We start from the raw sequence: 24,863 nt of genomic DNA, 5'->3' as shown, positions 1-24,863 counted from the left end.
ATCTCGCATTGATCGAGGCAGGTGCGAACGCAGCAGATGGCTACAACGGTGACGCAATCTACGCAGAAATCGAGAACCTCTACATTGAGTCGCAATCAAAACTCTACAACCTTCGCGATCAGCTGACTGCAACTTCGTCTAGAAGCCCAGTCGCCCCAGGAGAGATAACACTATGCTCCCAGCACTCAAGGTCTAATAATAGCCGTTTAGTACCGATGAACATACCTACGTTTTCCGGACGCAGAGAAGACTGGGAAGCATTCCGCGACGCATTTTTCGCCATTTTTCATGAAGACGACCAACTCAGCGACATGCAGCGATTATTTTACTTACGCAATCATGTTGAAGGAGAGGCCAAACAAGCCGTATACAGTTTCCCAGTCACTGGAACGAACTGCGCTGCAGTTTGGGCATTGCTGACTACTCGATACGAGCACCCAAGGCTATTGGTGTATGATCATCTCAACTCCATACAAGACCTACGTAAGCTCACCAATGAAAACTCCAGTGATCTTCAGCATCTATGTGATTCTATCGAGCGCCATAGAAAACAACTAGAAGCTCATTTCGATCGCAGCCGATCGTTTAGATCCAGAAACACGCGGCAAGTGGCAAGAAGAACTGGAAAGATTAGATACAGCTACCGTTGATCATAGAACAAGAATGCTGACCTACACCACACTGATCAACTTCCTGAACAGTCGATGTCGAACACTCAAATCGATGGAAGGTCCAAAATCCACTCTAAAACCTTCGGCGAGACACCCACCAGGTCCTTCATTCGAGCCAAGAAAAGTCGCATACCCAGTTAAGTACCCTAACGCTCGAACGTTTGTCACTAAAGGCTCAGAAAGCTGTGGATATTGCCAGAGTGATCATTACACCGGGCACTGCAAGGGATTTCTCGCGCTGCAACCTTCAGCACGCCGTGACCTTGTGGCAAAAGCAGGATTATGTTTCAATTGCCTTCGATCAAATCACACTGCTCGATTCTGTCCATCTCGACTGGCTTGCTCTGTGTGCGGAGCACTGCACCACACTTCTCTACATGAAGAACAGAAACGAGCAGGGCCACCTGTATCTGCGCCTATTCCTATCAAGCGAAGCAAAGAGAGTGGAAATTCAACCAATGATCTGAAGTCAACGACTCCTCCATCCACCAATATGTGACTAGCCATCCTGCCAACAGCGATGCTGCAAATTGGAAGCGATCGTGGAAGAAAAATCTCTGCTCGAGTAATGCTAGATTCGTGCTTTGAAATATCACTGACTTCGATTTCTTTCATTCACCGTGTCAGTGCTTTGGCAGAACGTGTAGACATGAGCATCAGTGGTGTTGGCGGAGAATTCATTGATCGCTCGCAATTCAAATCACGTCTACAGATACATCTTCCCGACTTGGACAGCCCCGTTGATTTTAAAGTATACTGCATAAAACGCCTCGGTCTGAGTACGCCAACTACTCAGATCCCTCAGAATGTTCGAGAGCTTTGGCGTCCCTTGCAATTGGCAGATGAACATTTCGATACACCAGGTCCTGTGGATATACTTATTGGGGCAAACCTTCTCCCGACCTTAATGCGGTCCGGGGTCCTAAGGAAAGACACGACAATGGCACAAAACACCGCAGTCGGATGGATCATTTCGGGCTGCATCGCTCAACCGACGACGTCGACCACTACTCGACTCTGCCTTACACAAGCTGGTGTCGAACCTCATTGGTATCAACAACTATTTCAACTTATTCAGCGATTTTGGGAAATTGAGAACGTGCCCCATGTCGTAAGACAGTCGCCAGATGACAAGATTTGTGAAACTATCTTCAGTCAGCATCGACGTGACGCTCAAGGGCGTTACATTGTACCACTGCCTGTTCGGACAAACCTCCTTCATCTGCTCGGCGAAAGCTTACTCGGTGCTCTGGCTTCACTGGCTGCGCTTCTCCGACGAATGAAAAGAGATCCAGCACTGGCTCGAGCCTGCATAAATTTTATGAACGAGTATTTAAGATGTGGCCACATGAGAGAGCTACCTGAAGAAGAAATACATCAAACTGACTCACCGATATACTACATACCTTTTCATGGGATTTGGCAGAGAGGAGATCTCGTACAGAAGCTGCGCGTAGTATTCAATGCATCACGGTCTACGTCTAGTGGGTACAGTTTGAATGACGTTCTGTACACCGGCCCTAAACTCCAGACCACCTTGTGGCGCGTGTTAGTTATATGGCGTATTTATCAAATCGCCTTTAGTACTGACGCTCAAATGATGTACCGTCAAATACGCATAGCAAAGGAGCACTTAAACTTACAACGAATTGTTTGGAGCCCTCACGAGGATTTACCTGTCAAGCATTATCAGCTCCTCATCGTCACTTATGGCACGTCATGCGCGCCCTACCTCGCTCTTAGGGTGATGAAACAATTATGTGACGACGAAAAGGAGGGTCGTGAGGATGCAGCGAGAGCTTTACTCCACGAGAGGTACATCGACGACATTTTCTCTGGTGCCGATAATATTCCAGATGCCCTGCGATTGCGAGACCAAATGATCCAACTCGCCCAAGCAGGAGGCTTTCCCCTTCGCAAGTGGGTTGCCAACACTCCCGAGCTTCTACAAGATCTGCCTCCGGAAATGTGTTTGCGTCCATCATGGGTTCGTATCGGTGAAGACGGACCTGTAAATGAGCTGGGAATTCACTGGGATCCTCAGGCTGACAACTTTCGTTTGGCTCCACCACAACTCGCGCCTGTGCAACGCACAAAACGCGAGATACTTGCCGCGGTCGCAAGCATCTTTGATCCATGTGGATGGCTTGCACCCGTCACTTTATTGGCCAAAATGTTGATGCAGGATCTGTGGCGGGCTGGTCTGGATTGGGATCAACCGTTACCGGCGTCAATGTCAAGGCGCTGGGACAGTTTCAAAGAAAACTTGGGACGGATTTCGGAAGTCAGTATTCCTCGTTGGTTAAAGACCTCACCTGGGCATGCTGTAGAACTGCACGCCTTCTCTGACGCCAGTCGCCGTGCAATGGCTGCAGCTGTATACATTAGAGTTTCTCAAGATCCATCCGTTCATACTGCATTGTTAATAGCCAAGACCAAACTGGCTTCAATCAAAAGCTTGCGTCCTAAGGAACAAACCGAGCCTCGAATGACTATTCCACGACTGGAATTAAGAGCAGCTCTAATAGCTGTGAAATTACTAAGAACTGTAGCCGAAGATTTAAAGATTTCCAATGACAATTGCTACGCTTGGACCGACTCTAAAATCGCCCTTCATTGGATTTGCTCGGACGAGCCTGTCGGCAATTCGCTGGTGGACAACTACGTGAATCAGATACAAGAAACGTTTCCCCGCGCCGCTTGGAGACATGTATTCAGCGAATTAAATCCAGTAGACGTCGCCACACGAGGAGCTGAATTGACTCAACTCTTGCACGAACGTTCATGGTTTGACGGACCCACCTGGCTCTCAAATCCGTCTACTTGGAAAGAGATCCCGTCACATCCTACTCCAGAAGCAGTGACCAGCCATGCTACCACCGTTTGCGAGAATCTGAACTTGAATCCATCTTTCGTAAACAAATTTTCAAGGCTACTGACTCTGCTGCGATTCCTAGTGAGATTACGTCGTTGGATACGAATTCGGCTTCAACGCACGCCCACTGCCGTTGTTCTGGGGCCCATGACTGCCGTTGAGCTTCACGAAGCCTTTCTCGCATGCGTTCAACTCAGTCAAAGCCAATACTTTGCTTCTGAAATTGCGAGTCTTCGGAGCGGGAACAATCTTCCCAATCGCAGCGTGCTACGAGGATTAGCCGCTCACGTTGATTCCAAGGGCATTCTTCGCGTAGGTGGACGCTTGCAGCACTCCCTACTATCCTACGATGAACGTCACCCACCAATATTGTCTGGCACTGATCATCTGGCTTGGCTGATCATCAACTGGGCGCACGAGAAATCACTTCACGGGGGCTTTCGATCAGCATACGTCCAAGTCGTTCGTCGAGCGTGGATCATCGGTGGCAAAAGAAAAATTCGGACTTTCATCCAAAATTGCGTGATCTGCATCCGCTCTTCTGCCCGCCCATTGGAACAAGTTATGGCTCCCCTGCCTCCAGAGCGCGTCATTCCGAGTGATCCCTTCGCTTACACCGGTGTTGACTATGCAGGCCCATTTAACGTTCTTGCGGCCAAAGGTCGCGGTTGTCGTGCAACCAAAGGATATGTTGCCGTATTTGTGTGCCTTCGGTCAAAAGGAGTGCACTTGGAACTCGTTGGTGACCTCACAACAGAAAGCCTTCAAGCGGCATTGGAACGATTTACCAAGCGACGTGGCAAACCTAAAGAAATTTGGAGCGACAACGCCACGCACTTACATCGTGCGGACCGTGAGATGAAACAAGCTCTCCGGTCTCTCAATTGGGATCAGGTTGCAGACGCTCTCGCCACTGAAGGTATCACTTGGGAATTTATTCCCCCTGCTGCTCCTCACTTCGGAGGGCTGTGGGAAGCTGGCGTGAAGTCCTTCAAAAGACATCTCAATTGAGTTGCCGGCCCAAGAAATTTGACACATGAAGAGTTTTCCACGTTGCTTATCGGTATTGAAGCCGTACTGAATCGCCGGCCTCTCTCTCCGCTCTCTAGCGATCTCGATGATCTAGAAGTTTTAACAGCTGGCCATCTGCTAGTTGGAAGACACCTTGGGTCGATACCCGAAGTTCCTGCAGATTACAGCAATCTAGACCACTTGACTCACTGGAAGCTTGTGAAAGCAATGCGGGACGAGTTGTGGAAAAGATGGAGCCGAGAGTATTTAAACACGCTACAACAACGCCAAAGATGGTTGCGTCAGCGCCCCAACTCAAAGGTCGGGGATTTAGTTTTCATCTTGGATCCGAGTTTGTTACGTGTCAATGGCAGATGGCCTTTGGGACGCGTAATTCAAGTTCATCCGGGACCTGATGGGAACGTCCGCACCGTGACCGTTCGTGCTGCAACTGGCGAATACGTCAGACCTATCGTTAAGTTGGCTCTCATCCCACTCGCCGATCCTGCGAGGCCAAATGGTTCTCGCCGCTAAACGAGTCTGGCTTTGGCGGGCGGCATTTGGACATCTACTTTCGTTCACGGAACGAGGCGGGCGGTTTGTTGGATTTTCTGCTGCTGTTACTGAGCTGTGAGCACGGTCCGCCGCTGCGCGCGCAGCTCCTCTCTGGAGTCGTACGGCCGCCTGGCTTCGCTGCGGAGTCAGTCCTCGCTCCGTCACGCTGAGCTACGTACGCTGCCTTCGACAGCGCCTACTTGATATTATATTCTTTAAACATTTTGATATCTAAGTTCTCTCTTGTACATGTCAATCAGAGTGATTCAATTTTCTATTAAAATAAACCTGAACTAATTTGGAGCAACTCACGAGTTTCATTTATTCGCCTAGCCAACATCGTAGTTTATTCAATAATAAAACTTTATTCTGCAATGACGCGAAACGTAGCACCTAGATATTTTTTAACGTACTTATATATGTCATGAACTGGATATTACAAAGATGGGTATGTTAGTGTTTAGGTTCTAACTATATTACAGGTTATCTATGTTACATAGTGGTCTAGATTGCCGGCCAAGACACTTTTCTTTCATGTGCCCGTATTATTTTTGGACAAATATTTACACGTTGAACTTATAATGACAGTGTAGGATTCACGGACTGAATTTTGTAGAGCATATTTGTCATGATTCCGTTGAGTTTTTACCTACAAAAATTTTCATTCATTTTGAATCTTTCTCACAGGTGATTTGATCATGATCAAGTTCAACGACAAATTAATCAACTACAATAACAAGTTCAGATTGATTATTACTACGAAACTTCCAAATCCTCATTACGCTCCTGAAGTATCAACTAAAACTACATTATGCAACTTTGCTATTAAAGAACAAGGTAAAATAGCTGTGTGATCAAACATTGAGATTTGGCATTCTTCAAACGCTTTCACTTTTTAGGCTTGGAAGCTCAGCTCTTAGGAATTGTTGTAAGAAAAGAAAAACCACAATTAGAAGAACAAAAGGACAACCTTGTGATAACAATAGCAGCTGGAAAACGTACTCTCAAGGATCTCGAAGATAAAATTCTCTCGTAAATGACTTCGAATCTTATCAATATAATTGGAACATCTGTCGTGTTAATATGATTATGCTGCATTGACAATTTTTTTTTTCAGGCTACTGGGTATCTCGTCTGGATCATTACTTGATGATTTGGACCTGTTGAATACATTACAGGTTTCCAAAGTTACGTCGATAACTGTTCAACAATCATTAGTTACTTCAGAAAAAACAGAGGTTGAGATAGATGCAGCACGGGAAGGATATCGTCCATGTTCAAAGCGAGCAGCTATACTGTTTTTCATTCTCAATGATATGAGTCACATCGATCCAATGTACCAATTCTCTCTGGACGCATACATTTCTTTATTTATGGTTTCCATCGATAAAAGTCAAAAAAGTCCTAAGCTGGCTGATCGAATTAGTATTTTGAACGAATACCACACATATGCATTATATAGGTAAGCGAAAACAACTTAAAGCTACCGTAACTTAACTTAGGGTGACTGCACTAGTGAATGAGCAAACTAGTTTAAATAACAAATAAACACAGTGATTTCAACATGGTTATGCATTTAATAGCGGCAGTTTCCTAAGCATTTATTCACTTTTGTGTTGACCCTATGGATTTTGTAAAAATTTAACTGTATTTCACCATACTCGTGGCCACATTGAACTAACAATTTTGGTTGCCATATTGGATCAGTTATTTTGAATTGACTATTTTCAATGTCAGATTTGAAATCAGTGGTCGAGTGAATCACAAGTATAGATTTTTGTGCGAACCAAATCGAACTTTACATTTGTGGCCACTATATTAAGTCGACTTTTTTGAATTTCCGATTTGTAATGTCAGATTTGAAATCAGTACGCTCAAAAACCAACAAGTTAAGATTTTTATGTTAATCCGATAATCATTTCCCTTTTTCCCGTATTTCCGAGACTCCGGGCCTACTGTGTAGTGGTCTCAGAAAGGTCGAGACTTTGCACTATTTCGCAGATTTTCATCTTGTTTTCAAAATTTCGGACAATGTTTGGTTTTGATTCCAGTCACTGATCTTTTTTTTTTTTGGTTGTTGAACTATACAGATGTTGTTTTAAGTACTATTGTTAAAGTTTCTTCAAAGGGGTGCCCTAGTCAAACTTACGGACCCCCAGAAATTTTTTGTATATTTAGTGCATACAAAATCGATTTTTTTCGTGGTCTTTGATGTTTTTCGAAGTGAAGATTCCCATGAAAGCATGGAATCATTCAAAATCTACAAAATTTGACGTCTTGTAAATCGTAAGATGTGGGCGTATCATTTACGTCGATCGAAATTTGAGCCTAGGCGTCTTTTATCCAAAAAAAAGAGCATAACCGCCCTAATCTACATGCCTTTCGGAGGAGATGAACGCGAAAATATGTGCGTTCTACACTGAAATAAAGAAACGGAATCGTTTCACATTTTAAATTGAAATTTGACTTTCATCGATTGCGTTAAAATACACTCTAAATTTTAAGAAGCTTCATCATTTCTCCTCGTGTCGACAAAAATCGCCAAAAATTACATTTTTTAGTCCTCGAAACCAGAACACTACCTTGATGCCTAGAAGCGACACATTGCCCTGACTCGTATCAGTAACGTAGCAATGTCAACAAATGTCGCCGTGAAAACCTCGGGCCTGCTTGACGTATTTATATGTGTTGTGTTCGTTTTCTTAAGCAAAAACGCCATCAAATAAAAAGCGTAGAATACTAGTTCATTTAGATAAGGTCAACATATTAACGGAGATCAACAGCAATGCAATGCCAAACGATAACCCGGAGAATACAGTGTGACGAGTAGCGCAATCACCAATTTAAAATTTATAAGCGAAGTCATTTTGTCCACAGTAAAAGTATGTAGTTATATGGATTTGAATGTGAAAAAATTGAAGATAACTGCATAAAATACAAAGCTTGATGATGCGGTATACTTGTGGTTTCCTCAGAAGTGATTGCTCGATGAACCAGTTATTATTCCCATCCTACGCAAAAAAGGACAAATATTCATTAAAAGATACAGGGTCCAGCATCCTTCAAGGTAAGCCCTGGGTGGCGGGATGGATTTAAAAACGTCACGAGATTAGACAACTCTCCATGCAAAGAAAAAAAATTTCGAGCGATACCGAATCTCTCAAAAGATTTATAGCAGAATTAAATGATTATACCAGAGAAAATCAATTTTTCGCTGAAAACAGCTATAATGCAGATGAAATTGGATTATATTGGAATTTTCTTCATCGAAAAACACTGGCATCGCATAATGAAAGTGCGGCATCAAGAAGTAGAGATAGTAAGAATTGAGGGCCAGAATATTCTGTGCAAACACCAGCGGCAATTATAAATTACTGTTATCATTAATTGAGAAATTGTAGAAGTCTCAATGCTTCAAAAACGTCACCTCTTTTACCTGTGACCTACAAGGATCATAAAAGTTGTTTGATGGATCGTCCTCTCTTCACTGACTAGTATAATAATGATTTTGTCGTAATAGTGGAATGCAAACAAGCAGAATTTGGGGAAAAAAGGAAAGGTTCCCCTCAGTAATGATCCCTCTCATCCACTTTAAGTATTCAACAGTACTTATGATAGTAAAGCCAACAAACCTGAATAATTAAGTTTTTTACTATTGTTGAAAAAATTTTCTTACCTACTGCGTGTACTTGTCGTACTTAAGAAAAGAAAACAGTCTAAAGTTAGATACTGTTGGGCACGGACGTTCATACGAGCGCGCACTTTGTCATTCGCACCGCCGACATATCCGCACTCACGAATGACGAACTCACCTCAACTATAGTTCAGACCCACTAATATGAAAATCAGAGGTCAGATCAAAATGTATCAACAATCCGTAGGTCACACACAAAATCCATAAATTTACGGATGATACCGTAATGTTGGCAACGCTGGCCCACGTACCAAGGTGCAATTGAAACAATTAAGAAGGTTGTTCAAATGGAAGTGCTTAATCCGGCTGTTATTTCAAGAAAGAAGGATACATGTCTTTTTGAGCAAACTTCCACTAAAACAATGCTGCGATGTGAAAACTGAAAATAATTCAGTTCTTTACCTCGATACCAGAATTGTTGCGTGTGCTTTTTTGTTGAAAGATTGGACTTCGAACTAATATTATCTATAAGATTAACTGTATAGATTGTGGAAAATGCGACATAGGCCAATCTTCGCAATATTCAAAAAAAAGGATCATTTAAGGAAAAGAATCATAAACATGATATAAAAACACATGATCCAGACATATCGGCATTAGCGTATCATGCATTGGTAGAAGAGCAAATGTTCAATTTTGAAAATGAAAAATCTTAGAAAGAGAGACAAACTGGCACGAAAAGATTTTAAAATAAATGATACACATATCAAAAAATAATACTGTCAACAAAAGAACTGACATTGATAACTTCAGTCACCTTCACGCCGACATTATATAACTTGAAAAAAAAAGATGTATTGTAACGTGGCATTTTTGATGCCCGTTACAAGGGGCTCCCTGAACCCTGGGCGGAACCAAAATTTAGGAATTTCCGAAATTGCGTCGCGAAGTCTCTGCAAAAGAGCGCCAGGACTAGAGTCACGCATCCGAAACTACGAGAGGGGACATCTTAGCGAATAGCGTAAGATATTTCAGGTTTTTTATTTTATTTTTTGATGTGAAACATCTATAGCCGCACGTAAAACAGATTTCTGGCGTGGCGACGCAAGCCGTGGCGACGCGTCGCCACGCTATATGATGGTAGTACGGTGTGGCGACGCGTCGCCGTGCGCAATCGACTGTGCATTGTATACTCCCGGAGTGTATACAGTGTTTTGTTTTTGTTTACTACAGTACACATAACCTGTGTTTTACTTGAAAACAAATTATTCTGATAATAAAATGTCTGACAGTAATAATTTAGAGAGTGAAAGTGATCAGCCTCCTGCAAAAAAAAGCAAAATCACCCGATGGCACACTATCAAGTCGTCAGTAAGTTAATTATATTTTTATAATTAAAGTGTGCATTTATCTGTGCATTAAGCACGCGTATATTTGGTGTGTTTTAACGCCAGTAAATGTAAAATTATACTGATTTTTATTTTAGCTTCCTTTAACACTTATATGTATTTTTTTTAATTGATTATTAATTTTAATTAATTTTAATTTTTTTAAATTGATTATTAATTATAATTAATTTCAATTTTACAAAATAATGTCGATGTTTCACATCTGCCAGGCGTCCCGTGACGGCTAATTTTTTTATTTTTCGAGCTATAACGGCATCAGGCAGAAGTCGGCAACGAATTCGAGGAAATTGCGAAGTGGCGGACTAGCGACAATTGCGCAGGAAGGCTGTCGAAGCTGTGGAGGGAGAGCCAACGCAGATCCCCGCATCGCGGAAATACAAGGTCGACGCAATTCCCGCTGGCGGCCAGCGCGCCGCAGCCTCTCCTCCTTCACCCCGCCAACAATTGACTAGCGAACTTGCGACAGACCGACTAGCGGCAAGGAAGTACCATGCTCACCACCAAGACGTCATGAAGCTGCGCGGAGGACGAGATTGCGATCTAGCGTTAAGTTCTGCGCCACGATGCTATTAAAGGTGCGCGTCGAGTTGCGCAATCGACGAAATCGATGACGGATCGATTATTGCGTATTCTTGTGGGTATGACGTCACGTATGGGATGGCGTATCGAGATCCGTGTTGCGGCAGGTCGTAGGTTTTTGAGACCACTCTAGTTCTGGCGGTCGTGATAAATAGTCACGTTTTGGGGAGTTTCGCGAAGTAATGGAGTCGCCCAAAAATCACGAGGGGAATGGAAAGGGGGTTGCAAGGATGTAGAAGGTGAGCGCTGCTTCTATCCCCGCGATTGAATTTTGAGCATAATTACGAAAAGGCTTGCCGAGTAACGGATAGCCGTTTTGGATTTGCGTTGTAGAAAAGTACTCGAAATTCTTTTGCCGATTCTTTTGCTTGATGACCGTAGCCTGAGTACGTGTGTTAGAGTAGAGTAAATTTTGAGTTCTTGCGAAAGTTGAGTCACGGGTCTTAGTTGAGTCTCTCTCGTTTTTGAAATTAGGTATAGCCGAATTCCACTGTACCGGGTCGAGCCGCGTTATCGGGTTTTTCAGTGTCACCTCTCGAGTAGGTCGGGAAGAGCCAAATTGGAGTGCTCGGATTAGCGAATAACGTTTTCGAGGATTTTGAGAAGGTTTCATTTCGGATGCATTGCGATAACGTATAATTTCGATTACGTTTAGTTGCGCTTGCGCTCAGTTCCGTGCCGTTTAGTTAATATGATGTTAATTGAGTTGCGTTACCTTGAGATTTTGTGTTTAGTTGAGGTTACATTTAGTGCGCTTGCGCTTAGTTAGGCTGCCGTTTTTTTTTTTTTTTTTTTTAATAAGGATTTGTTTACTTGAAATGAATAGGAAATAAGCTTTAGGTTATGTTAAGTTGTCACGTTTAAATTTAAGGCAGCTCGCGGTAGCGTCGAAGCTCCGAGTCGGGTGAGATCTCGGGTGAGATTGAGGACGCCGTCTGTTCGGTAGCCCGACGGCGCACCGTCGAGAAAGTAGTTTTGGTTTCGGTTTCGAGCAATTATCGCTATTGAGGAAAAATGGCGAATTTGCAAATTGAGAATAGCGTATGGAGATTTTGTAATTGTTAAGTGACATTTCAGTTAGGGAGCCGCAAGCTCAGTAGAGTAAGGACTAGTGTAGGTTACGTGTAATTTTCTGTTTACTTTTAGAATCGCGACGAGCGACTTTTGGATTATTTTTTTTTGTTTTTGTATCACCGCTAATGTGAAATATAAGATTTTATTTTACTTCTTTTGTTAAGTAGCGTGTGGTTTTCGAGTGTCTCTTTCTCTCCAAAAATTACCTCTGCCCTCTCCGCGGTACTAAGCTACCGAGCATATTGCCGGGGCATAGCGCACTAACGATTTCGAGGCGTGATAATCACGCCAGGCGCCCAACAAAATTTCGCGATATTGTTTTTAGTTCCAGGGTACATCGTGGACGCCAAATTATTGTGCACGCGGTAAGTTCTCGGTCATTTTCTCCAAGTGACCGACGAGCAGGAAAAATCTACGTCACAGTATTGAAGGTCATATAAAAAAAAGTGTCAGTACACCAACAATCACGTAGACAAATGTATGACATTCAAACTTTGTTGTTATAAATAACTTTAGGAATGTCAAAATGACAAATGGATAGTCACTTCCTTCTGAAACACCATGTAAGAAACATTGTAAGAGCTAAGGAATGTCTAAAAATGTAAGTTTGAATATTTTATGTGTATATGACGACTTATGAAGAATATTTATTAGTGGTATTTTTGTGCAACAATGTAATTTAAAACTTTATACGTAAAATCTGTTATTTATTTAAAGAAACCTGATGATGGCAGGCGGGGTCCTGCCGAAACGTCGAAATAAAAGCATAATTTCATTGTGGAGTGCATCTTTTCATCCTTGACTGTTTCACCCAACGAAAATTAACTTATGTAACACAGCCCAACACGAATTTTTACTTTGATAAGAGGGTATGAAATTTCGATAGATTTATCGATAGTTGGATGAAAAAAATATATAGGCCCTGAAAAAGTTTGCTTTTCTATCCAGGAGAACGGTTGAAGTGTATTTTAGAAAATCCATAGTTAAAATTTTTATTTATTGGTAACTCGAAACAAATATATTTGTATGTAATTTTTACCAACTTTTACTATCATATCAAATTACAAAATAGTGGAAAAAAGTTTGAAAGTGAACGCTATTACTTTTTCTTTCATGTTCATAAGTACTTTTTTTCACTAAACCCCAAATGTATCCCATCATATTTTCGATATATTGGCTCTGATAACGTTGTTCGAACTTCATAATATCGTGATGAAAATGTTCTCCTTGTTCTTCTGAGTATGCCTCCATGTTGTTTTCAAATTTATCTAAATAAGCATGCAGCATATGTACTTTTAGAGACATTCTGCAACTCATGGTTATAAAGTTTTTTAACATACTTTCAACTAGCTCTTGGTCATTTTCATCTTTTTTATTCCCTAAAAATCCAGAGACTACTGCTTTAAAACTGTTTCAACCTTTTTTTTTGCGGTCTTTTTAAATGTACCAGAACTATTTAATATTTCTACGATAACTGAAAAGAATGTATTACTATCAAAACTACTACAAAGCAAACTTTATATGGAATATGGGTACTTTTCCTTTATTTTGGAGCATAATGAAAAGAAAAATCATGAATTAATTTTAGGAAACGGACGAAAATTTTTTATGTAGAGTTGTGTAATAAACGGTCACGAACATCAAACTCGTCGATATCGTTTCTGAATCAATCTATTGTCTGTACTTCATGTTTTACGGTAGGTTCGTCACCAAATTGCAAATCTACGAGTAATATCAAACTTTCACTTCCCTGAATACGAACTTGTCATAATTATTTGTCTGCTTTTTCTGGTCTCGTACAATATTGGTAATAATTTTTTTTATGTTTCTTTGATCTGCCAAATTTCTACTTAGAGCTAGCCAGCATGAATAGAAACTTAGTGTTCAAGATATTTCTACTATTATTATATTCTCGTTTCTTTCACTGATCTATTTTCCTTGATTTCACACTAATCTATATCCTTACCGTAATGTACACAATTTTGTATTTGAACACATGTGTTACGTGGGGGTGTGCGTGTCCTGAGCGGTGGTAGTTAATGATTAATGAATAATCAAAGATGCTCCCATGTAACCACAATGAATAAAAATTAAAACTAAGAAAGACCTACCTCTCGATAAGCCGGTAATTTGTAGGATCGTGTTGCTATAGTCCCTGTACAGGTTTGTGAGGTTTGCTCAAATGATTGAGGCTAATTTATAATAATAAAAATGGGAAAAGGTCGTCGTTCAAAATAAATGGTTTGAAATGATTTAACTGGTAGAAGATAAGGTATATTCTGTTTCGATTTGGTGATTGAAATGTCTGGTGACAATCAATGGTGCTAATGACATAAGAGCCGAAAGTAACAATTTATAAAGTGTTTGAGTTTATACAAATCGTGTGTTATTCTATTCTAAAGGATATTATTATTTGGTACCAAGAACATCTATCCTGAACGATGGTTATAACTAGCTGGTCGTGATTATTCGATATTGTATCTCTCTTTTTATATTATCTTAAATTAATTATAAAGTGGGAGTCGAGCTGATGACTGGAGAATAACTCTCTAAATTCCCAAGGGATTGTCTATAGCTGGACACCAATTCTTGTTGCTGTTATATCGGATTGTGCTTAAATCTTGGAAACAATACGTTTAATCTTACTGGGGGTAGTGAAGCTAACCACCAGCTCTAGTCTTACTTTTGAATGAATACTATGATAGTAAATTTTGATTAGAAGGGTGAAAACAAGAATTCGTTCAATGTTGAAGATTAGCACTCGGATTGACTTATCTTTAGATGTGTAGTTCGGCGAGATTGAGAGCCGTCGGATTGTGTGGGTCTGCGTCAGTGGTATTTCTGGAGCAGGGCCTCACCTCGAGATCGGAAGGGTTGATGGATGATATTGAAAATGATGAACCCGGTCCCTCAGTCTTGATTATCAAAAGTTACTTTCCACAATAAATGTCCAAATGTTTCACTCGCGGTTTTGATATGAAATGGTTTGTGTTATTATTATTAAAATTATTATTTCACGTAAGTAATAAAGTTCTTGATTATTAAAGTAAATGCTTAATATTACCATATCTGGATTGAATCTGGGCCGAACTTGATTTATTTTGATGAAAACGGAATATCATAGAAATGTCTATTCTCAAAGATTTAAGAAATAGTAGAGAACAGGAAAGAATTTAGAAGGTAGGAGATAGTGAGCCTTTTCAAATCACAAGATAATATGAATTCTCGAGTTGACGGATTAGCAAGAGACCTTAGGCCGGTCGCAACTAAGATTTTCCGAACGCTACTATCACTCAAGAAGGGCTGATACGGGTTGACGTCCACGCACTTCGCGACTTGACAGACGAAAGACATGGCTGCTTGGTCCTGAGGGTCCAAGAAGCTGCAGTTGTGATAAGTTACAACGGTAATTAGTCAATGAGGCGCGAGGGCGACCTCCCAGTGCCCAAATCCACACGGTCAGCGTTACTTCACGCTCTTCGACGGTGTTCCGACGATTCTCAATCTCGTCGGTGACATATTAAAGATATGAACAAGAGATATTTACAACGTTCGTACGTACAACGTTCACACATTCATCCATACATCTTAATAGGTAATCCATTTTATTTTAGTTCACAATGGATGAATAGTTTATGCTAAATATTAATGATAATTTTGCCTCAAAAAGAAAGGTATTATTAGGCTGAGCTCCGCTGTTACTAGCTCAGCAGTCTCTTATCTCAGTTCTTGGTACCAGTTATAAGAAACAAATTTGAACCTTATACTAGGGATCATTGTTGGTTTCTACGTGACTTTTGCCAGGAGGGGTGGAACTCGCCGTTATTAGAATATGAGATTTTTATGAAATAATATCTGTGCATTGAAGAAATTAAAGAAATGAAATGAAATGGAATTTTGAAAAAGGTACGTCAAAGCGGTACGTCGGGGCGTAACATATGCAACCCCTCACCTTATTTTGTGTAGTCCATTCGCCATAACTTATCCCTTTCATACCATATATCTTTCTATCAAAGTATAAGCACAATTATGTTAAATAAATCCCAGATTAAAATTTGCACACTCGAGCTACGTAGCTCAATGTAAATCGTATACAAGTAGGTAACCTTCACAAAAAAGTGACGGTTGACTTGCGAAATAGTAAAAAGGCAAAATCGATCGGTACGATATTGTTTTTTCTCAATGTGTGTTTTACCCAACCTAAAAAATTACCCTGTATGTAACTGAAAATAACAAGTCACAGCGAACTTTGGACCATTGTCATTTTCAAAACCAATCTAGTGTTTTCAGGTGAAATTTTGTTTACCAAACTCTCGTACTATTTGAAACTAGTCAGAATACGCATATTTTGACAAACATCAGCACGATTAAGCCATGTGTTGAAAAATTCCGAAAAAATCACTATCGTACTTGAAATCAGCGCTCAAATAGCAAAGAAATAGTTTCTAAAAGTAATCGTAACAAATTTTAGGTATTTAGAAAATAAACAAATTGTTATAAAACAAACCATTTTTAATTCACATCAATATTTGAATCAGCAAGACTAATATTTCATACTGGAATAAAACATATATGTATAAAATATAATTAGTTCTTGAGCTTGATTACGATGACTTGACAGCGAATGTTACGATTTCTAACTGCAGGAACACCTGCCGAGGTCTTTTTGAACAACACAAGTTATTATTTTCGTTCAATACGTGCATCAAAATTTTGGATGCTCAAGGAAAAGTTGTGCGAGGTGAATACGCTTTCTTATTGAAAGGGGGTATCGTCGTGGACAAAGAAAATCAACCTGATAAGCCTGTAACATGGTTAACTGATGAATCTTGGGATAACATCACTGAGCTAGACAAGATTCCAGGATTTCATGGTGTGGCGGCATCCTTCGAACAATTCCCAAGGGAATGGCATAATTGGTGATTAACGCTCAATATTTAATTATATTTATTAGCTATGTACTTTTTTTTGTAAATCGATGATCATCTAATCAGAGTACAAAGCGTTTGCAGTCTCATTACGATACACAGAACAGTTGATGCCGGATACAAATTACACTGATAAAAATTCTGATGTAAACACCATAAAATTTACGGGAAGTATTATTCAACATCTAGCACTTCTTTTTATAAGAGTAACTCTGTTAAAGAGTAGTGGTACTTTCGTAGTAGTATCCATTAATTAGTATTCGCGGCTCATCTGTTTGTGTCTCACATTTTTTACTTATTATTAGTTGTTGATCGAATGATACCAATCGATGCTGTAACACTTCAAGCTAATAGCAAATGTAAACGATGATTCTGCAAATTGATATTTTTGTGGAAATCCATTTTTTATAAAAAACTTGATATCATAATTTACCGATTTTTGTACACATGCACTAGTGTTATTCAAACAACTACGCTTACAGGTTAAATGAAAAGTTGTTTCATGTCAAAGTAATAATTAAACAACGACAAAGAAATTGCCAAAAAAATATTTTTACTAGGTACACATATTATTTCGCATATAATTTAGTAGGCCATGAAAAAAAATGAGCTACTTTCCAGCATAAGTGTTTAACGGGGTTAAAAGTTTACTTGCTTGTCCCTTTGGGAGGACGCTACAGTTAGTAATTCCGATTAAGTAAGCTATCACTTATTTTGATGATTATCGGACAATACACTTTCCCAACGTAAAGATACCACAAACAAAGCAATACCACTTTCAACGCGGAACAAAAATAATCGAACACTTTTTTGTTACGTGAGAAAATCTGGTCAGAAAGGGTTTCCCGCAATGAGTGGTAATTTTATTACAGGAATAATTTTTGTCGCGTAACTCATGTGTGACACAGAAATTATTTTCAGTGTAGAAGAAAATAAGATCTCAATCCCATCTAAATTATTTGTAGAATTTTCGGTGTCACAAGTGTAGAAAGAAATAAACAAACATGTATCATTAAGTGCACGTAACTCTAGCAAAAGGAGAGAGAAACGTAAAAAAGTGACTTACATAAGTCACAAAATAAATGAATATCGCAACTGTCGACCACTCACGTCCGAAAGTAAGCTAATGTCGTCAACGACCATAAAATACATTTAACGTTATCCGACTTCTCCAGAACTCATTACAAGCGTGTAATCCTAAATCTTACCGTAAAAAGGAAGAACAGACACCAATCTTTATCCAAGTCGTTCCAATCCCTCATTGTAGGTAGAATGAATGCAGCAAGTAGATATACAAGGGGGCTTCTAATTCAATGTGCTTTACCGACCGAGTGCGACCTGGACGAATTGCACCATACGATCTGATATTTGTTCTTTGAAAAGTAGACTATTACAGACGGTTAATTTATTCATTTATTAAATTATTTATTTATTCATCTTTTTTTGAAATCTTAACTTTTGAAACGGGCGGAGTAAACAGGTTTGAAAATAAAGGTTGCATGCTTTGAATATATGCAAACGTTTGATGCGCGGAAACATCAGAGCGTGCGATCGATTCGTAAAATGTCACAGGTTTCACTGTTCTTATTATTTCGTTCTTGGTAATGCGTACAGAATGCAGTGAACTGTTTCTCAACATGTTTATGCTCGATGAGCACCTACTAATTTCTCTGTAATTATATACGTTGTTTTTTTTTTTTTGTTCTTTTTTCCAATAAATAGCCTGATGATGGCTGGCTGGGCCCAACCGAAACCTTAACGATTTTTCTCCAGTTAAAATTGACCTTCCTCTACGAATTCCTCACTCATATATCTCCTCGGGTCACGAAAATCTGCACGTACAATTAGCAAAGGTGTTAATATCTCTACCCGTACTTCTTGTTCTATAAGGTGAATGTTAGGTTCAGAATCTACTATGAGATAAATAACTGGGATGTTGTCTTTGCTTATTTGACACCGTGTTTCGCGCTCAAGCATATCACTTTCGCTACGTCATCTAGTATTAAAGTGTTTACTAAATTTATCAACCAGTTCTAGGGACAATTTCATTTCCGTTGTTATTAACATCACAACACTTCTCTTTACAATTAACTATGTGGTCAATGTTACTATCAAGCTTGGCAACGTTACTGCGTTTATATTTGAAAAATAACTACTGTAAACTATGATGTTAAGTCTTGAAAAAAACTAACAATATACGCTTGTGCAAAATCGCGATGAGGTTTTCTATAGCACAAATCTTATTGTTAGTATCAACTATCTCTTCGTTCGGACATGGACGTTGGAACTGAGCTTGATGTTTGTTAAACTTCAGTCGCCAGTTACTATATTCTTTTGTTTTGTAATTTATGTCAGTATTGTTATTTTTATAAATTGTTTCTCTACTTTTGCTATAGTTAGTTGTATTAGCCGATATATGTTCAGATTGTACAATATATTTGCAGTTCCGAAGAGAGCCCCCTTCACAGAGCCGAAAAGTCATATGTTTTATTTATTCTTTTTGGACCATTGACACCAAAAATTCCGCATATTATTTCGAATATTTGTCTTCGGCTTTGTATACAGAAATCAGTAATTACGTTATTTTAGCTAATATGGATACAAATTATGCTTCGTGCACAATTGTACTTTCCCAAAATGTTGAGGTATGGGTTTTAGTGACAGCATTTCTTGCAGCATCAGGGAAATGATTTTTACGCCGATTCTGCTGTGAATCTATGTTTACCTTTACGCTAAATTTCTACAGGTATATGAACACCGAGCCAGAAGTCGCTCCACTAGTAGGAGAGTGGGACGACACTTGCAATGAGTTCCAACGAATGTTATTCGTACGAAGTTGCCGTTCCGATAGAATTTCGTTTTGCATTACATCATTCATTGTAAATAATCTTGGGCAAAGATTTGTGGAACCACCCGTACTTGATATGAAGGCTGTGCTGGAAGATTCTACTGCGCAAACTCCATTGATTTTTGTATTATCTCCTGGCGTTGATCCAACCAGTACTTTGATGCAACTTGCTGAAAACCAGGATATGTCGGCCAAATTCATGACATTGTCGCTGGGCCAAGGCCAGGCACCGATCGCAACAAAGTACGTGAGCTATATGGTGAATTATAAAGATACCTTGATGATCGTAATATAGCATATCCCAAAGAGTTTCGATCTAAAATCTCATATGCTTAGATAATTTCCCGTTAGAGATCTATCAAGCGCACACTAATTCAGTGTAGTCAATGTAAGTAAATATTTCACAAATCACTTATACTCGAATACAGAATAGTGACAGATGCAACCGCAGTCTCCGTTACTCATAACTTAAGAATAAGTGTGACCTGTATACCGTGATAGGTCACGATTCATTGAATTATTAATAACTGCATTAAAATTTGCCCATGGGCAATATTACTCCAGAGACATAACGTACTGAATTTCACCATACACTATTATTTTCAGAATGATACAACTTGGTGCCCTAGAAGGAGCTTGGGTATTTTTAGCAAATTGTCATTTGTCTCTTAGTTGGATGCCGAAATTGGACAAAATTGTAGAAACACTTCAAACGAGTACAATATTACATCCCAAGTTCAGGTAAAAATGGTTTGCATAAGTATTTGTGGTACAAGGCAATATATGGATAGCATAGTTCAAACACTGTTTAGTAGAAAATATTCATAAGAATAATTCTGATTTTCAAAATCATGATTTTCATGCCTTTCTTTTGAGTATCTAGTAAAAATTTTGTTTGATAATATACTTGATTCCTGAGTTCAAAAAAGTGTAAAAAACATGGCAGCTTCAATCCGTTCTAGACCTATAAAAATCTTTAGATCAAAACACTGAATAAAAATTATTTTTCGTAGCGTTTGATACTTGCTTAAAGTAGGTGCATGAGAACAAGATTTTTAGCACATAAATATGTTGTTTTTGTGTATGCTATCAGAAAATGGCATGAGTGGTAAATGCGTACACACCATCAGTATCTGACCATGTTGAAAGTTTATGACCAGTTGTAAGTGAGTTCATTCGGAGGCATATTTAACGATACTACCTGACTATAGTATTTGATGAAGTTTTGAGCACTTTGGTACGAGTAGAATGTATCAATAATTCCATGGATTTAAAATTTTACAGACTTTGGCTGAGTTCCAGTCCTTCTCCAGAATTTCCTATATCGATTTTACAAGCTGGAATAAAAATGACAACAGAGCCACCCAAGGGAATAAAAGCTAATATGAAACGTCTTTACCACTTGATAACGGAAACTCAATTTGACATGTGTGCTGCAAAAGCAAAATATAAGAAGCTCCTGTTTGCTTTGGTCTTTTTCCATTCAATGCTTCTAGAGCGAAAGAAATTTCAGCAGTTAGGATGGAACGTCATATATAGCTTCAATGATTCCGATTTTGAGGTATATATACTTCCTTTGCTCCTGTATTTTTAACTTTTTTCGGTAGCATCTCAAATATACGGCTCCAGATAAATTTCTACATGTACGTCGGCGTATCAACACCCAACAAAGTGTATTCCTGCCAGCAACCGAAATTGATTTGAGAAAATGTAAACTATAAAGTAGTATATAAACCTGTTTGACTTTTGATCGAAGCTATCAAAAATATCACGCAGGGGCTGTCCATAAACTTCGTAGGTCGACTTTGTACATTTTGAACCCTCCCATGTCGCCTACAGTCAATATCCCCTCACCCCACTGAGGAAGGTAAGTGCTTTAAAAAAAATTTCTTAAATTAAAAAACTAATAAACAAGTACATTTTTGCAATATTATTCCTCCAAGACGTCCAAAGGAACAAATGCCGATACTAGCCACACATGCAAGTCATTATCAACAGGAAAAAATTGTTATGAGCTTTTTCGTGTTAATTGAATTGAGTTTCAAATGGGCGTATTACAAAGGCACGTCATTCAAAACTGTGACTGCGAAAAATGAATTAAAATGCATCCATTATAATTACTTGGAGTAACATTTTTTTATTTTATATACCACGTTTTCGAATAGACTGAGAAGTATAAAATAATAGTATAAAATGAAAAACGCGGGGCGCATGCAATAGATAATTGATGCATGAATAGTTCACCTAACAATAAGTCAGTACGAATTTTATTGGATTGCAAATGATATGAACTGGTGTGTAAGTTTTCACAATGACAGCTATTTTCTATACTCTTCACTATTATTTATTGCTTGCGTCCCACGTTTTTCGTTTTATACCACTATTTTTTACTTCTTAGTTCCTTTTAAGAATGTAGTGAATTAAAGAAAAAAATGTTACTTGAATAATTATTTTCTGCATTTTAGTCTTCTGTGTGTGTTGCCAACCGACAAAACCTGATAAACCCTCTCTATGTCGCAAGAGTTTCAGCAGATAAATCGTATGCGTAAGGTAGTGGAGAAACGAGGACGAGAGAGTAGGACGACGTGTTTTTCTCAGCTCTCAGTAATTCGTGAGTTCCGTGATGCGGAGAAATTGTTTGTAAATTGCATGGTGAACAAGAGTCCGTAGGAGCCCACAATGGATAAGTCTACGAGTTGATGATGCGGTCTTAGCATATTCCTGAGGAAGAGACGGCTGGAGGACCGTACACTCACATCAAAAGCAAGCCAGATGTGAGGTAGTACGGTTTTACGTCTTTGTGAGCGAAGTGCTGCTGCATCGTATTCCCGTCTAGGGGTAGTGGATTGCGAACGTGTGCTGCGCTTGCGCAGTAGCGAGTATGTCCACCGAGCGAGGCTGCCCAAGCGGGGCAAAAATGAACATGTGCTGCGCATGCGTGGCAGCGAGTACGCGCGCCGAGCTGGGGTGGTCGAACGGCTTAGAAGCAAGTGGGCACTTGTGACTCGGGCGCCGACTAAAGTAGATATCAGGCGTTTCCATCTTCGCAAGTACGACCCGCAATAGCCCCTTGGATCGTCAGGTACTATACGGCCGATTATTTTTCCCTGAAGCACAGTAGCCGCGAGTATGGACAGCCTACCAACGATGGTGTACCACACTTACTGCTGTGGGTGTTCGAGTCCTAACCCGAGATTCGATCCTCGAAGCGTGAGCCCCTACGTTCGGCAGAGGCCTGGGTACAACAACTACGCGTTCAACACCGAAACGCGAGACGTTGATCATTTACACCCGGTACACAGAGTCCGCGTCGGAAATACAGAAGGCAGTTCAAAGATTTGCGGTTTGTTCTGGATGCTCGGGACTGCACAGAGACTGACCTTATGTCTAGGGTCGATTATCGCCGGGCGGCAGTGGCACGGACGAAGCACACCTAAGGAGGCGCTCGAGCTCGATACTCGATCTCACGGAATCCACTATCTGTGAAGAAGTGGGGAACGATGTACCGAGAACCACTAGATTCTAACAGCAAATGCTGGTTATTCAATCTCACGAATCATAGGGTATGTCGACATGTCAATCCTTCGTTTACACGCGTTCAACCCCCATACCTCATAGACTTCAACTCATACTTGACGAACGTTGCAATGCAAGATCGAAAACTTGCTTCAGCTGCGATATGAGCCGTGTCACCACTGTAGCGAAATTATGTCCGTAGAACTAGAGATATCGTTTTCACTCCAACGTTACGGTTATCAGGCCTGATGAATCTTGGTCGGGTGTGTCAGATTGATCAATTAACTAGAGCCCCTCTGTACTCGACAGCGTGTATGAAATTGTGCAATCGATTTTAAACATCCTGATGAGACTATGACAGAGGCATGTGGCAAAGTTGAGGTCGCTGCTTACGGGGAGAACTCGTCAACTGTAATCCACGGATTTGCACGAGACTTCGCTGAATGAAAAGATAATAAAAATGAAAGAACACGTATTTCGGCTTATCCATAAACACCATACAGTTTCCGAGAAAATAACGATTAAGGTTTCGACGCCCCTCCATGAGTCCGCTCGCTCACCGTGCTCTAGCGGAGTACAGAATTTTTATGTTTATCATGTTTTTATGATAGGTATCACTCAGAGGAATGCACCGGATTCTCTTGAATTATAATATTCTAACAATCCACGCAAAAATCAAGATACATGCTATCAATCATTTGTTATTTCCAATTATTTTTAAGCCTAATACCCTGTTACATATTTTGGAATAACGGACAATTGCTTTGGAATGATGAATTGTAATTTAAATATAGTGTTCTTATATTTATCAATAAAATAAAGAACATTTGTGAAGCATACTTTAATGAATGAATGAAAGAAACAAAAATTTGTCGGGAGTTGAACACGAGATGTAACAACTCGAACTTGTAATTCTAACCACTGCGCCACTGATCCACTTGAGCACGGTCCGCGCGATTGGACTCATAAAGCGGCATCAAAACATTAATCGTTATGTTTTCGGAAGCGTTCGAGGTTTACGGATAAGCCGAAATACGTGTTCGTTTATTTTTATTACTCTTTGATTATGAAAAGTCTCGTACACATCCGTGGGTTACAGTTAGCGGGTTATTCTTTTTAGGACACTTGTAGTGAGTCTTTTGACAGTATGCGTCACTGATCACGCCTGCCGTCTTCGTCTGTCCTTGGTCGACTTCGTCTAACGTCTTCGACTACCTTATGTCTCTGTCGGCTATTGTCGTGTACATTAGTCTTCGGCTACCTTCGATATCCGTCGGTGGTCGTCGTGTCATCCTCAAGTCTCGTGTGTGGAACAGCTGACCGTTAAAAAATACTTGTATGGGGCATAACATCTCGATGAAGATTATAAATTTATATCTCAGACAGGTTTTATAAACATTTGTCTGAAAGTGCATGACAAACGACGCAATCGTGATTTTTTAGAAATTTTTCGACACAGCGTATCTAAATTATGAATTAAAAACTTGAAAACCCCTACTTTCTAAAATCTGAATAGATTCAGAAAATCCTTATGATAAATAGCAAAATTTTTTACAAGTACTCGAAAATGGACATTTCATAACTTTAGAAGTTAAATGAGAAAAATTGATAGAAAATTATTATTATTGGATTGCATTTTATTATGATAATATTTATACTATCATAATATATTTGAATCCTTATAACTCTCTAAATAGACATTTTTCGGCCGATATTATAATGAGCTTTCACGTTTATTCTTATGTCAAAAATGCAATCCAATA

The 24,863-nt window shown here is 39.7% G+C and overlaps 1 protein-coding gene across 1 annotated transcript in view; it reads left to right on the top strand.

Annotated features, from left to right (window-relative positions):
* Positions 1 to 24,863, top strand: part of kl-2 (dynein heavy chain 2, axonemal kl-2) — a 1,019,064-nt gene that overhangs the window by 967,061 nt on the left and 27,140 nt on the right. Inside the window, exons 57-63 of the mRNA XM_069137782.1 lie at positions 5,800 to 5,949; positions 6,012 to 6,144; positions 6,230 to 6,574; positions 16,455 to 16,727; positions 19,483 to 19,827; positions 20,191 to 20,325; positions 20,869 to 21,145. Of these exons, the coding sequence (XP_068993883.1) occupies positions 5,800 to 5,949; positions 6,012 to 6,144; positions 6,230 to 6,574; positions 16,455 to 16,727; positions 19,483 to 19,827; positions 20,191 to 20,325; positions 20,869 to 21,145 (1,658 nt within the window). The remainder of the gene's footprint in view (positions 1 to 5,799; positions 5,950 to 6,011; positions 6,145 to 6,229; positions 6,575 to 16,454; positions 16,728 to 19,482; positions 19,828 to 20,190; positions 20,326 to 20,868; positions 21,146 to 24,863) is intronic.

Source organism: Neodiprion pinetum, chromosome 7, assembly GCF_021155775.2.
Source record: "Neodiprion pinetum isolate iyNeoPine1 chromosome 7, iyNeoPine1.2, whole genome shotgun sequence".
NCBI classification, from domain to species: Eukaryota; Metazoa; Arthropoda; class Insecta; order Hymenoptera; family Diprionidae; genus Neodiprion; species Neodiprion pinetum.
Note: the sequence above shows the minus strand (reverse complement) of the source record. Positions and strands in the feature narration are given on the sequence as shown.